The sequence below is a fragment of the Quercus suber genome, unplaced genomic scaffold (genome assembly GCF_002906115.3).
Source record: "Quercus suber isolate HL8 unplaced genomic scaffold, Cork oak 2.0 scaffold_815, whole genome shotgun sequence".
Classification (NCBI taxonomy): Eukaryota; Viridiplantae; Streptophyta; class Magnoliopsida; order Fagales; family Fagaceae; genus Quercus; species Quercus suber.
Window position 1 is genome coordinate 31,303 of NW_027070246.1, and position 15,877 is coordinate 47,179.

Below are 15,877 nucleotides of genomic sequence, written 5' to 3' on the forward strand. Positions count from 1 at the left end.
CCAAGGGATGCTTTGAAAATATCAAGTCCTTAAGTGGACGAGTTCATTATCAAGTCCACAAGTGGACGAGTTCATCCCAATGGATGCTTTGAAAATATCAAGTCGAGTTCATCCCAATGGATGCTTTGAAAATATCAAGTCCTTAAGTGGACGGGTTTATTACTGAGTCCACAAGTGGACGAGTTCATCCCAAGGGATGCTTTGAAAATATCAAGCCCTTAAGTGGACAGGTTTATTTCTGAGTCCTTAAGTGGACAGGTTCATCCCAAGGGATGCTTTAAAATTGTTAAGTAGTGGACAGGTTCATTACTAAATCCCTAAGTGGAAGAATTTGTCCCAAGGATACCTTAGAAATACTAAGTTCAAGGCAGACGAGCACACCCAAGTGGATAGGTCCATCCCGAAAATCCACTAGGTCCTCAAGGGGACAGGCACACCTAAGTGGACAGGTTCATCCCTAAAATTCATTAAGTCCTCAAAAGGACGGGCACACTCAAATGGACGGGTGCATCCTAACATGTATACTAGTCCCAAGGTGGACGGACAAACACATATCTCAAAATAAGGAATCAACACATAACAAAAGCATAATCATCGCAACTAAAAACGACTGATGTAATAATAAAATACCAAACAAAGGCCCATAAAAAAGGGGAAGTGTTTACAACAAAGCCCAAAAGCAAGAGGGCACTTACTATTGTTTGAAAATAAGACAGAGTACAAAAAAAGTTGAAAAAATTAAGACTAAGCTGAAGGGGCATCCAAGGCAGACGAGTTCTGGGTGTCCTGAGCAGGAAGGTCTTCAGTAAACGAGACCAAGGTAGCAACATGGCCTTCAGGAACAGGTTGGGTAGTAACCACCCCGTCATCCTTAGGAATCTACTCCTCTGTATGAGTAGAGTCATCAGACTCTTCATCAATGGTATCACCACTCACAAGAGTTGTCGATAATGGGTCATCAAGAGAGACCTTAGACAAGTCAAGATCTGGGTAGACAGATCCAACTTGCTATAGGCAATCCTCAAATCTGTCACCATAGTAGACGGCGCATGCGCCAATGAAGGGCTAGGAAGCCCTAAACTCCGCTACGGCCTTAGCCTTGGCCTTTTCCATCTGCTCATGAAGGGTCATCAGTTCCGTCACCAAACCTGCCTTAGCTTTCTACGCTTCCTCTCAGAGATGAAATTCCTCCTTTAACTTCTAAGTGACAGTCGTCAGCTCCTCATTAAGACTACAAAGGGCCTCCTTGTATGAATCTCATTCCTTGTTCTCGATCTCTGAACGCTTCTGATACCGACGGATCACCCCCTCTTGGGTAACACACCTATCTTGAAATGCCTTCATGCACACCAACACTTGAAATCAAAATGACCATCAGCAAAATAATAAACACAAGAATGGAACAAAGTTTAAGAAAGGAAGCATACCCTAGAAAATTTGAAGAGACCCGATGCCCCTAAGTCCTCAGTTGTCTGCTCAGCACAAGGATCCAGATCTGTCTCCTTGATGATCAATTCAACCATCTTGACGACATGTTCCTTATGCATAAGCAGACGACAAACGGCTCCCTGAGCGACAGGACCCTTCACTGTCATCAACCCTTTACCAGCTCCATGGTTGGGTTTAGGACGCGATGACTGCTTTGGCCGCTTATCACCTATAGGAGTGCCTGGTCCCTTCATATAAGGATGGTCATCCTTCCCTTCATTCTTTTGCTTGGACGTCCCCTTGGCGACGACCTTGGAACCCAAAGTCGAAGCCCCCTTCTTCTACTGCTACTTGCGTGCTGCAGTTGACGCCCTTACCAAAGCCCTTTGCCTCCCTGCCTCCATTTTTGCAAAGGATAAAAGACGAACGTAAGAAGAGTAGATGTTAGTATAAAATGGACGAAAGAAAAGTAGGCCAAAAAAGTAAAAACTTACGCTAACGGGAGTAAGCGTTCAGTCTACAGGCTGTAGGCATCAGTACAAGGCCACCATAGTAGGTGTGCAGCGTGTCAAGGGTGACGAGGACCTTCCACTTCCTTTCACCAAAAGGGATGTTAAGCCAATGATGAATGAAGGCCTCTTGCTCATCAGTTATTTGCGGACAAACACTAGCTAAAAAAAGAAAGAAACAAACGACGTCAAATACATAGCAAATAAATGAAGAAAAGGTGAGAATGCAGATGATACTAAACCTAAATCCTTTACAATACTTCAAGTATTGTCGAAGCCATGGGGCATAGTAACCCACTCCTCCTGTCAGCATACCCAGTCCATCCCTTGGACAAAAAAAGTACCTATTCTTCTAATTCCTATTTGAGTCAGGCATGTCCAACACTAGCCTGAGCAACATCTTCCTTGATTCAAAGTGGTAGATCCCTTTAGACGAGGAGATGTATTGAGGTCTATGGCAATAAAAGAACTCGTCGAGAGTAAGCCAATTGTTCCCACCACTAAAACAACCCCAAAGTACTTCAGCTTCTATGAATATCCACCAAGCATTAAGAGCTATTTGGCTGACAAAAAAACGTAGAAAATTGGCCAACTGACGGTGTAGTTTCGTCAATGGAAATCTCAATCCCTCCGCAAACATGGCATCATACATACCAATGTTTGTGGTCTTCCCGGAATAGGATCTTTTGAACTTCTTGGGCAGACGGATGGGGACGTTCTCAGGGATTTGGTAACGATCCCGAAGGTTCTTGAATATGTTATGTGTCATCATCGGATAAAAATCGTTGACAGTCCAAATTGTAGGAAGGATGAAGGGACGGGTTCCACTATCCTCTTGACTTCCTGAACCTCCTCCCCTAGAGGGTGTTCCCTCATCATCTTCACCCTCGTCCTCGTCATCTTCCTCTTCGTCCTCCCCTTCCACTCCGTCACCTTCACCCTCATCATATTCATTTTCCACATCACCCTTATCCTCTTCCTCATTCTCATCACTCAAGGACTGGGTAGACAGCTCCCTTTCTAGGGACCTAGGGGAATCTTCCTCAAGAAGACGCCCTAACAGAAAGACCTCATCGTAGCCCTCATCCTCACAGACTAACGATGACAGTTCACTCATTGCTTCCCTATCTGACATCTATCCACCTACAAGCAACGAAGGTATTGTCTAAGAACCTATCTTAACAAGGTCTCAAAACATAAAAGAGAAGGGGGGGGGAGGGGGGGGGAACAGGATGCAAAAGTATAAATCAAAACAAGGAAAAGAAGACTTACAATAAAAAAAGCGGATGGATTGAAAGCGACGATCCCTTCGAAGATTGACAACAGTAAGGTGACGATGACATAGGTGACAGGACGACATCTCTCTCCCTCTCTTATGGTTTACAAAGGTGAAATAAGGGAAAATGGGAGGATGCGATGAACTATTTATAGGATGAAGGAGTGCGAGAAACGAAGCAATGCTTTTATTCAAAAATGAGGCCTACCAGCCTGTGCCATGTGTCCTAGCATTTAATGAAAGCTGCTCCAAAGCCATTAATGACACCCCCTCTTTCAAAAAATGAAATAAATAATAAATAAATAAAAGTTACAGATTGCACTCCATGACCCATCAACTAAAGCCGACGGAACCATGGAGTAGGGGGCAGCTGATAAGGGTATTTTTGACATAACATATAAAGAAGTCAACGGCCTCTCAGGTCCCATCGATCTCATATTAGTAGACGAGGCCAACGCAATGGTTCCACATTGTAGACGAACCCATGACGTCTGACGAACATCTCCATAAAAGCTGACGGGAAATCTTCAGACAAGACAAGTGACCAATGGGTTGAAAAGGCCGATAGGTCTAGCGTGGCTTAACGTGATCCCCATGAATGTTTATACATGGAAATGACTTGTGTCCCAAGATCAACCCCAATCAAAGGAATCCCTACAAGGAAAGAATCCCACAAAATACGTGTATTAATGAGGATCTTCCCTACAAGGAAAGACTCTATCTGCCAAGAAACAAATGTCAACTCTACTCCACTATAAAAACCCCAAAGCTCTCACAAACCAAGGTACGCATAATTTACCCTAGCTCTAGCACTCTAGAGTTGTAAGAGTTTTCTAAGTTGACCTTCGGAGGATATTTGGCCGGTACCACACCGGTACTCTTTGTGAGGTCTTTTTCTTCTTTGCTGCGTAGGTTTTGTCTAGAGCACGTGAGGACTGAGCGACTTACTAACGATTTTTGGCATCATCACTTATTGTCTCATTTCAAAAAAAAATATTGTTGCCTTACAGGTTTAGAATAGTTTATCATGTGAGACAACTACAACTTAAGCTCTCAAAAACATATCAAGCGGCAATATTCAACAAATCAAATTTTGGAGTTCATTTCCTACTCTCAATTAAATGGCATAAATAATTATATAGTAAGTCTATAAATTCAAGTTATAAATATAAAGTGTACATCTCCAAATCCAAACCATAAATTAGAATTTGATAGGATAATTATAAGCCAAAAAATTCCAACAATAGGTAATCGGAAGTTAAAGAGCTATCTCATTATAAATGGTCTCATAGAACTTTAGATGAAAGCAGTCTAGTTTTGGAGACATTAAATTAATAAATAATTAGCTAAAAATCGAATAAGTAGAAAGTTAAAAATGTAATAATAAAATTAACCAAAAAAAATCAACTTAAAAATATTAAAACCTTGTATAATAAAAAATTTATATATAGCTACAAGGCTCTAGTTATGCAAATATTATGCTCACAATATAACACAAATATACAATGACTCTGATCAAAATGAAAAGATCTACATCGCGATTGAATGAGTTGTATGCAAGGTGTGATCCTTTTTGAAATAAAAGTGGTGCAAATTTACAAAGCACAAATTGTGCTCATGTTTTCCATTAAAAAAACACTTAAAAGGGAGTTTTATAATAAAAAATACTTAATCATGCTTAGGTCAATATTGATATAGTACAAAAGCTACAATTCTAGAACACATCTACTTCAAGAAAATAACCTCAAATCCACAAGAGTTTTTCGAATCTACAAAGAGAGATAATCTAGAATCTACCAGAAAATATAGAGACAAAAGTTTGAATTTTTATTAAACTGAGTTCTAAATTTGAATAAACTTTTACAAACTTGGAGGCCAATTTAAAGGCTTTGGAAAACTTGTTTCACAAGAAAATATAATCTAAAAAAAAAAATCATAATTGCTACCTAGCCATAATAGGACTCTAATTTGACTTAAAACGCATTAAATGCACATAAAATCAAGGACACACCTTTTGGCAAAAATTATTTTTTCCAACTTATTTTACTATTCAGTTTATTTTGCTACTATTTAATGGTCCCACTACACTTTTTGATACAAGTTCCATAGTACTATTTCAGCTAACTTTTACCTTTATCTACAGTACTTTCAGCAAAAAAAAAATTTAATTTTAGCAAAATAAGCGAATTCCAAACAGACCCTTAAGCCTAAGACTAAATTTCTAAAAATTACATAAAAATTAAATAAATAATAAATAATAGAAGTATAATTGTAGATATTGTCCAACATTAGATCCCATCACTTGGAAAAAACTTGCCTTGAGTTGATATTTGAGATCTAAAATCTTCCATGCCAATCAAACAAATAATTTGAATACTTCATCTTCTATCTTCTTGCCAAACTTGAAAGCCATCAACCGAGCAACTTAAGATTCTTTTTTCTTGGTTTTCAAATAAGCTACCTATTTTGTGGAGAAAAGTAGCAAATCCTTTCCCATGACAATGCTGTGCAATATGAAGAATGTTGTACATCATATTTCAATTTGATCTCTAACCTTTCAATTGTGTTAATTTGGTTCCTAACTTTTTAGTGCAATCTCAATTTAGTCATTGTCATTATCCCTTGGATGAAAAAATTTAAGGTGTCAAATAAAATAATATAAAATTGATTTACCTATCACATCAACTGCCAACCATACATCCACGTCATATAAAAAGAAAAAACCAAATTTCAATTCTGTCTCATCAGTTCTCACCATCCTCACCGCTTCATGATCCTTGCTCTGTGAAATTAAAGCCATATCTTTCACTTCGATTTCACGGACTAATAAATTTTAATATCTTGAATCTTGGTGGCTATTTCATGATGTGGTTTTACCTTTTTTCAATAAGCTACCAATTTTGTGGAGAAAAGTAGCAAATCCTTTTTCGTGACAATGCTGTGCAACATGAAGAATGTATTCGCCTATAACATCTTCAATATGATAGTTTACTAGAAAATAGACAAGCAATATCAGACTACTTATTTAAGGTTATGGGGTTTTAGCGGTTGAGAGGTACTGTAGATATGATGACAGTCTTGATGCTCTCCAATTCATCTCTAATACCCACAATTTCACTGGGGACACCTTCTGCCATTGGAAGAGAGACTTAGGGATTAGAGGTTAATGCCATGAGAATGAGAGTGAGAGGGAGGTAAGGGTGACTAAGGTACTGAAGAAAGAGAGTTAGGATTTTATCTTTTTTAACAACTTAATGTGAATTGAATTGAATTTTTTTTTTTTTAATATGACTGGCTATACTGGTGTTAGTTGACATGTTAAAAAAACAATTAATTATTTGGAGCTTTTGTCATGTTAGACTTTTCCATCTAAGGATAACGGTAGAGACCAAATTGAGACGACACTAAAATATTAGGGACCAAATTGATACAATTAAAAGGTTAGAGATTAAATTGAAATATGATGTAAAGGAAAGATACCAACTTTGTAATTTACTCTAAAATAAAAAGTGTTTGAATCCTATTGGGAATTCAAATCCACTGCATACCTAAATTTTACTCAACTAATAACATTTTTTTTATATTAGATTAGTAGAACTTATTGTTAGTATGGCATTGTGAGTCTCCCTAATGGTAAATTAGCTTAAACCAGTTAAAACTATCTTCCTCTAGCCTACTATGTGCAATTGTAAAGATCATTTAGGTGAAGTCTTAGACTCTTAGTCACATGATTTTTTTAGGGGTAAAATACTTTTTTGGTTTTTAAATTTTATCAAAAATTTGTTTTGTTGTCCCTAAACTCTAAAGAGTTTTTCTTTTCTTTTCTAAACTATTAAAAAGTTCATCTTTCATCCTTAAAATATTGAAAATATTTAACTTTTTGTTCTTAAACTTAAAAAGAAAAAAAAAAAATCATCCATATTTTTGTTTCTAAATTATTGAAAACAAAACTCTTTACAAAGTTTGAAGTTGAAAAAATAACTTTTTAAAGTTTAGAGATGAAAAACATACTTTTGGTAAAATTTAGAGGCCAAAATAATATTTCACCAATGTTTTTATGAATCATGTGACTTGTTTTTTGTTTTTTGTGTGAAAATCATGTAACTTGTTTAAAATACACATGATTAGTCTTAAAGAGATTCAAAGAGATTCCTCCAAATTAGTTTGAAAGAAAACTTTGTCATTGTAATTATGTTTTTCATGGGAGATCTTGGTCCTTTGTTAATAGTTCTTGCATTAACCGTTCTGAAATTAGGTATAGCTAAAGTCATCGACAGACTCGTGTTGACATTGCTTGGCTTTTGTCAATTTTGTCGCGCCTACACTCCTCGGCTACTGTAGAAGTGGTTGTGAAACCAAGCCACAAGAATCAGGGATAACATGCTTGCTAAATCATACAAAGGCAACTCCTTCAAGTGATTGCACAAATTGTCAAAGGCATAATGCTCCATTCTTAAAGGTCTTCCCGCAATGGGTAAGAAGATAGTGTGCCAAGTCTTGCTCTGGGTTGCGTGAAATCCTGACATGAATACAAATAATTTTGGGTATTTCAAAAGAGCCCAAAGGTGCCCTCTATGAAATGCTCATGTCTTTGTCCTAAGGGCTATAGAACTCTCTTAGAAAGCATTAAGTTGTCAAAATTACGACTCTATAAGCTAGTATTTAGATTAGACATACCATTGTGGTATCATAGAAGAGTAATGATACAGGTAAACCATATTTCACGATAAGTTTCACAATTGTTCAATTAACTTGTTATTATTGATTTTCATATAGATCCACTGCTGATATTACTTTGTTATCCACTATTAACAACTGCCCACTTTATACCGTTGTAAATTTTGTTATACAATTTCTCAAAACTTAGTGTTGGAAATGAGTCACACATAATTAAATATCACAATAATAAATTTCATAAAATTTGTTTGAATCCCCCTCTTCAGAGTAAGGTTGTGAAATCAAGAGCTCTTCACAACAATGTTAATGGTTAGATGATAAAAGAAACCGTACTTGGGAGTTACTGAATGGAGAAGAAAGAGAGTGATGTTAAGAAAATCCTACTTTTAAACGGAATTCAATATTAAAGAAATAGTAAAACTACAAAAATAAATAAAAATTCTGTGAACTTATATAAGACAAATATGATTGATGGGACATGAATAACCTAATAAATGTTTTTTTTTTTTTTGTGTGATTAGTATCAGTTTGTAATCTTTACAAAGTAAAATTTGCATCATCTTTCACTCATCATAAATAGGAGGATAATACTCGTGTCTATTGTGCTTTAATGCACAAGAGATGACATGTATGCAATACACATCACACATTCACATGCAGGACAATTAAAAGAAAATTAAAAAACAAGACAAATTAAAAGATAAACCATATGTATCATACTGGACAATTAAAAGAAAATTAAAGAACAAGACAAACTAAAAGATAAATCCTAAGAATCAACATTTAAGGGTCACTTTAAATAAGCACAAGCAAAACTTAGGCATCAACACCTAAGTTTTTAGGAATCAGCGCCCAACTATTGGAAATCTCCAATATGAATTTCATTAATCAATCAATTTCTCCTCTAAAATACAAATAAACTGGGGGCCCATATAGAGTTAGAGCTTTGGGAAATAAATAGATAAATAAAAGATAACAACAGATGAAAATTAATCATAATTGAACTCAATACCAATTCCTATTTGAATAAAAGTCTACAATTATCCAACTTCTTATAAGACAAATACAAATCTGAAAATCTAAAAATAATTTTGGTTTTGCTCCCGCATGATCTTACTTATAAAATGATCATATCATCCCTATAGCCCCCTTTTTTATATACCACACATTTCTAAATTTTAAAGTGTTTATCAATTATTATAAAATATAAATTGAAGTATCAAATGAGACAATTTTTAATGTTAAACGTCAAGATTGCACATAACAATTGTGGTTGGGGGAACATGTTTCAATTTCTATCTTTGGAACACTGGTACAAGGTGATTGCCCAAACATTATCGGTCATTTTTAATTAGGAAGTTAAGGCTACCGAAGAATTTGAAAAATCGTCACCACATAGTAACATGGATCCAACCAGGATTCTTTCACATCTCTCCAAATCAGAGCTGGTCACTTTTAGGGCTCAATTTCTTCTTTTTCTCTTGGAGAACTTTTACTCCTTATATTTGATATTGTATTATTTCGAACACCGACTAAATTAAAACATTGACGATTTAGCGATACTGATACCAACATATAGCCTCAGGTATCACATTAGCATTACAAGAACATGTTTAAAAAAGCCTGTCCCGTCAATAATTACTGTTTGCAAAGAATTTATTTAGACATTAAAACTTAAGAACTAAATTAAAACAATTGATAGCACAAGCACAAGCACAAACTTGAAATCTAACACAAAATTCTGAAAATAAAATCATATTTCACCAAAATTTTACTACTTGTATTACTTCTATAAGAGTACTTGCAATGAAGAAATCTCGAAGGCTTGACAAAATTCACACGGATACAACTGACGTTGCAAATCATGCGGACCTATGGATAAATTAGGATATCTAGCTAAAAGCTTTACTAACTAAATTTACACCTGACACAATTGATGCTGCACATTGTTGTAGCGTACTTTAAATTCCAAAATTTGTGATACAAACTACAAAGTTGAAGCTCATCTATTCCAGATCCATAAAAGCTACAATCTCTCTACACATCAGATTTCCAACTTCTGCATAACATCAAAACTTCCAGTACCTACCTTTACCGGCAACCCAAGAATAACCCTAGCAGATGGAGACTCCAACTCATCTGTCTCCCCATGACTTGCAGCTTCAACAATAAATTTAGAAGCTGTCTCAAAAGACATTTTACAAAAAGGAGATATCGAGTTAGCTATTCCCCCAAGTCTGTTCATTGGACGATACCCTCCCGAATGAGTCATATAGTCAGCAATAAGTGTTAGGTGCCGCATATTGACAGATATCCCATAAGAACCGAAAACATGTTGTATTTCCCTGATGATAGTTGCTCTGGCGGCTTCCACACCATATGTGTTTAGCATAGCATCAATGCTGTTGGAATATACACACCTGACATCAAGAACATCCTGAAACTGCCAAAATGTACCGAAATCCACTCCAGTGGCTTGCAGTGCTGGAACTTTTTCCTTTTCTGCAAGCAAAATATCCTTTCTGGCTTTGGGATTTTTACCATAGAATATCACTTGCTTTTCTTGGCATGTAACAACTTTACACCCGTCAATTTTGCCAAAGCTCTGGATGTAAACCTTCTTGGCTGTTTTTTGAGCAATCTAGAATAACATTTTTTTTTTTAAATTAAAAATTAAATTTCATATTGAGAAATAATTATAAGAATGTCTATACTAATGAAACACCAAAAACTCCAAATCACAAAATCTCACATGAACAAGAACAATTAAATTGACCTTTCAACAAAAAATCAAATAACAATGGTTTGTTATTAAGGAGCAAATGGTAACCCTCTATTGAGTGATTATTTCTAGGCCAACAAATATTTGACACTTATCAGAGAGAAGACAGCATTCAAGCTCTTAGAAGACTGAAATCCATTTCTTAACAATACATCCAATAGAGTGAATAGACTCATATTAAACACAAGCTGGCATGTTCCGACTTCTGATTATGTTCATCAGCACAAGTGAACAAATTCAAGAAAAAATAATTAACATATATTTTAGGGTAAATTATCCTTTATATTTCATGAATGCTACTCAAACATTTTACGAAATGACACTCCTCTCACACACTGACTTCCCTAATGAAATATTTCATTTTAAAAAAAGATATTCATTTATATGAACCTTTTGTGTGTGTGTGGGGGGGGGGGTGGGGTGGGGTGTGGGGGTCGGGGAGTGTCATTTCATCCAAGGTTTGGGTAGATATATTTTTCGAAAATAAAATATTCTGTTAGAAAAGTCATAGTTTTAGGAGGAATTGACTTATCTATTGCTTTTATACAAACCATACAAGAGGAGTGCAAATATAGATATTCAAGTGCCCTATCAACATAAGAAATCATTGAACAATATGATGTCTTTCCTCATTGTTTCCAGCTAGACTCTGGAATATAAGAAATCATGACTCAGAAATGGAAAATGCAACAAATGTACAAAAAAATATATATATTCTCAATAGAGGTGATCTAGGAAAGTAATAAGATTATTGTCATTCTTATTCAAAAAGGGGCAATAAACTCAGGACAGACTAAATGGAAAACGAGGTTAAGGGAGTAATCAAAGAGGGTGATGTGAACTGAAAAAACAAAAAAAAATTCCCCCCTCACCAACCCCCCCCCCCCGGCAAAAAAAAAAAAAAAAAAGAGGACAAAACATAGAATATATTTGCGAAAGAATTTAATAAGGTTGATACTATTATAAAATGGAAAAGAAAGAGAAGGTGAAAAAACCTGAGCCAGTAAAATATGAGGTTCATTAGTAAATCGAAAATGGATCTCAAAGTGCATTCCCTTAGCTTTCACAAAATATGCTCTATCATACTCCTTTTTCACTAGTTTTCCCCTGGATCTCTTCTTTCTTTTGGCTTTTGATTCATTCTTTTTGTCCTTTGATTTATGCTTAGAGGATTTCCCTGATTGTTCATATGATATATCTTTGGCATCAAGTGGCTCAATCGCATCATCCTTAGTAACTTCAATTTCATTCTCAGCCTGATCAATTTCACTTTCAGAGCCAGCTGATGGCTCCCCTTCATTTGGTTCCTCTTCAGAAGCATCATCATAATCCATCTCATCTATTAATTGCTGTTTTCTCTTTTGTACATCCAAACCCAGATCATCAGACACTGCACCATCATCAGCATCTTCATCAGCATCAGCAACTTCCTCATGCTGTGATCTGTTGCCGGATACATCATCGTCATCTGTCCCATTTGATGCATTTGATTTTGAATCTGGCACGAAATTTTTGATGCCGCTAATTTTAGAAAGCAAGAGCAGATGATTTTGTATGGCATCCTCCAATTCCCTCACAAAAACAACCTCTAGAGTTTCCTCCCAGTCTTCTAATGAAATATCAGTGTTTTTTGGATAGTTTTCAGGTATGTAAAGCATCATCTCAAGCTTGTAAATACTGCAAATCTGGTGATCATGAACAGAAAATGGCACAACTGATACTTTCATACTCTTTATTATATCTGCTACAGTTATCTTCTTCAATTTATCAGCAAGACAAGAGGCATCTTCCCTGTAGATAATAAGTTAAATATCAACTTCTTTTCTGCATAGCTAATAGCTATGTACATGTGTGTTCATTACTATAATGCCTGACTATCAAACAAACACAGGCAATGGTAACTAGCCAGTGAAAAATAGAAAAGGAGAAAGGAAGGAAAGGATAATGTGGAACTGGGAAAGAAAATATCAACAGAAATGTTAACCAGTTCAAAACCATTGATTGTGTTTGTCACTTGCCAATCTAAAAATAAATAGAGAAATCTACATTATAGTATTTGACTATCAAACTCTAAACCTAGGATGCACGGACATGGACACAAGTACAGGTACGGGTACAATATGGCGACACGAGCAATTTTTGAAAATTATAACATGATACGGCAAATTGAACACCATTACGATACGAGTACAGTCAAATGAAGTGTCTATGCATCCTAGCTCTAAACAAAAGGATTTTTAGCAACCCTAAGACACAATACTATTCTCCAATAATCAAGCATTGTACCGTAAAACAGAGAGTTTTCCTTTTTCATTTATTTGGCAAAAATGAGGGGATAGGGCAGAAGCAACTTTCAAAATAACTGATTCCCGTGTTACAAGAATACACATGAGCCCTAACCTTCTACCAAGTTTTAACCATTAGTCCAATCCTATAACCACTACAATCTCTGTGTAGGTTCCTATATTGGAGAAACATTGTGTAAAACAAAAAAAGAAGTATTATTCTGCAGAACATTTGGTCACCATTCATCAGAACCAATGCAGAAGTAACTTGAAACTTCCAAGAAAGTAGAAAAGAATGTAACCAACAAAATGGATTTATATGCAACTTACTTTGACCTCCCAACTTGGAAAGGGCATGTCATCACAGGTGTCTTAATATCTCTTGCAGCAGTCATCAAAATTTCCTGCAAACGTGGAATTCCAAGTGTCACATTCATTTCACCTCTCCCAGCAAGATGGAACGTATTCAGCCTGATAAATGAAAAACATTAGACAACCTTGGACAAACTAAAAGCTCATCTGAAAAATGTAATGCATGCTCTAATAAAATATAATAAGAGGAAAAACTAAGCACTCCTTTTATTTACGACAAAGGTCAAAAGAACTACAAAAGATGCTTCATGCCTCCAATAAAAAAGTTTTAAAATCAGAGGGCTCATATGACCTCCTAAATGTTAATACACAAGCAACCATGCCTCAACTCTATCTTAACCTTCATCAGCTAAAATCAATCCTTTACAAATTCAGCATGATCGTTATGATTATTTGATTGCACCCAGAAAAAATGACTTTCATTCCCCCAATAAAGGTGATGAGAAAAGAGGTTATGGTTCTGGGGGAGCTAGACTACTTGGTCAACCCCACTAAAGTGGAGAATGAAAGATGTCATCTGCTCATAATGACAATGTAAGGAAAGTCACTGCAGCTTATCTCGCAAAACAATCAAAGAATGCATGTTCAGGCACTTCTTTTTTAGTTTCAGAAATACAGGAAGCAAAATGAGGACAGTGACTGTATGCAGGATAAAGGTCAAGTGCCCTATCAACATTTTACATTTCTAATACATGAAAGCATAAACTTCTATTGCCAAGTTAATTTTTCATTTTCTTTTTGATCTCCTTTTTGTCCTAAAGAAATAAATAAAAAAACAAATAGTCAGACAAAATAGATTATTTTACAGCTTAAAAAAAAATCACTTAAAATCATTAGAATCATTAATATGTGGAACTAAATGGTATAACGTCTTTATCCACCAATTTCAAGAAGTTATTGAAGTGTAAAGTCATGAATACAGAAACTGCAACACTATACATAAAACCCAATCCTCACACTACCATAATTTGGAACCACCGGTTAATACCAATTTACCCATTCTCTAGTCTCCTTGACTAAAACTATATTGTGACACCAACAAATTCCAGACATGAATGGGGTTGGGGAAATAATAATGACACTAACGGTCAATCCCATTATAATAACAAAATAACTCTTTCACATTGATTATAACGTTACTGCTCCTGTTAATCACATCAACATATCTACCTTCTCTAGATCTACCTCAGTTTATTTGCTACAATATGTAATGGAAAGGGAAACAAAACAAAAACAAAAACAAAAACAAAAAAAACAAAAACTGCTTGTATAGGACACCCCTTTAACAATTACACTTCCTTTTCCTAATGTTTTCTAAGAACCAAAACAAGGTAATGTCTAGGTAAGGATCAATATTTTCTGTAAACCATTTCATGATTTGAAACTAACATTCTTCATAGACAATTCTTGCTTAAGATAGTTGTGTATCTATTACCTTTCCCTATCCCATTGATGTCCATGACTAGTTATAGGACTTATAGCAGCTTATTAAGAGAGAATTCTTTAATAAAACACTTTATTTATCGCCTATAATTCAGTCAATTTTATACTGGGAGAAAATTATAGTCAGCTGATAACTGACACAATCTAAATGATATTGCATAATAATTCTCTATTTAAAGAATCTCTTCTGTGTTTAAAAAAATTCTTAAATATGGGATCATAATTTCTAAAATGCCATCTCCTTTCTCTCTCTATCCTCCCCTTCCACAGTTTGGTTAAAATTTACCTATTCTCTATTTTTCTCAGTCAAATTTGAGTTAAAGAAACGATAAATAACTATATGAAAAGGAAAATCTTCATCATCTTCTTCAAATACTCTATTACTTCAAAAGATGGTGCCAACTCAAATCTGAGGAAGGAGCAGAAAATAAAAACACCAAGGAGCAGGTTTATATATATATATATATATAACAAAAAACACCTTTAAGACTTTAAAAGGGAAACTACTAAATAAATACTAAACTAAAACCTGCCATCCTTACCAAATATTTATAGACAAACAAAAGATTGTTCTTTGGAAGGTAAAAACATGCATAGTGAAATGCAATTTAACAGTTCAACACAGGATTTCAAACAAGGGTTCTCAGAAACTATTGAACTATGAAAGAAAATACCAAAAAATAATTGAAGAAATGAATACATGACCCCATTGGATCACTCATGGACAAACGTTGACCATCTACCTGCACAGGCAGAGTCAGCTCCCTCAAAAATTTAAGTGCTTTAGTTTGATTAGGGTAAAATTACTTAACACTTCAAGTAGAAACTGTTACTAGGCATTGATATACCTTAAGTTTCTGCTGCTATAACTCCAGGATAAAAACACTTAAGTTAAAACAAAAGCAAAAGATTTATGGGCATCCACCAAATGTCACCAAGATCAAATTGCCAATAGTCTTAACGCAAGATGCACCACCAATCTAATATAAAATATATATATATATATGTGGGCAAATTACAATTTACCCACGTGTAGTTTAACCAAAATTTAAGTTGCCTACTAGTGATTTGAAATTTGACACTTTACCCCCCAAAAGTTTTACTG

General features: G+C 35.3%; 1 protein-coding gene across 1 annotated transcript in view; it reads right to left on the bottom strand.

The window, feature by feature from the left end:
• Positions 1–9,648: 9,648 nt before the first annotated feature.
• Positions 9,649–15,877, bottom strand: part of LOC112015726 (DNA-directed RNA polymerase I subunit 1) — a 29,909-nt gene continuing 23,680 nt past the window's right edge. The window contains exons 19-21 of the mRNA XM_024048155.2: positions 13,288–13,428; positions 11,668–12,463; positions 9,649–10,531 (exon numbers count right to left, since the gene is read on the bottom strand). Coding sequence (XP_023903923.2) covers positions 9,935–10,531; positions 11,668–12,463; positions 13,288–13,428 — 1,534 coding nt within the window. The 3' untranslated portion in view covers positions 9,649–9,934. The remainder of the gene's footprint in view (positions 10,532–11,667; positions 12,464–13,287; positions 13,429–15,877) is intronic.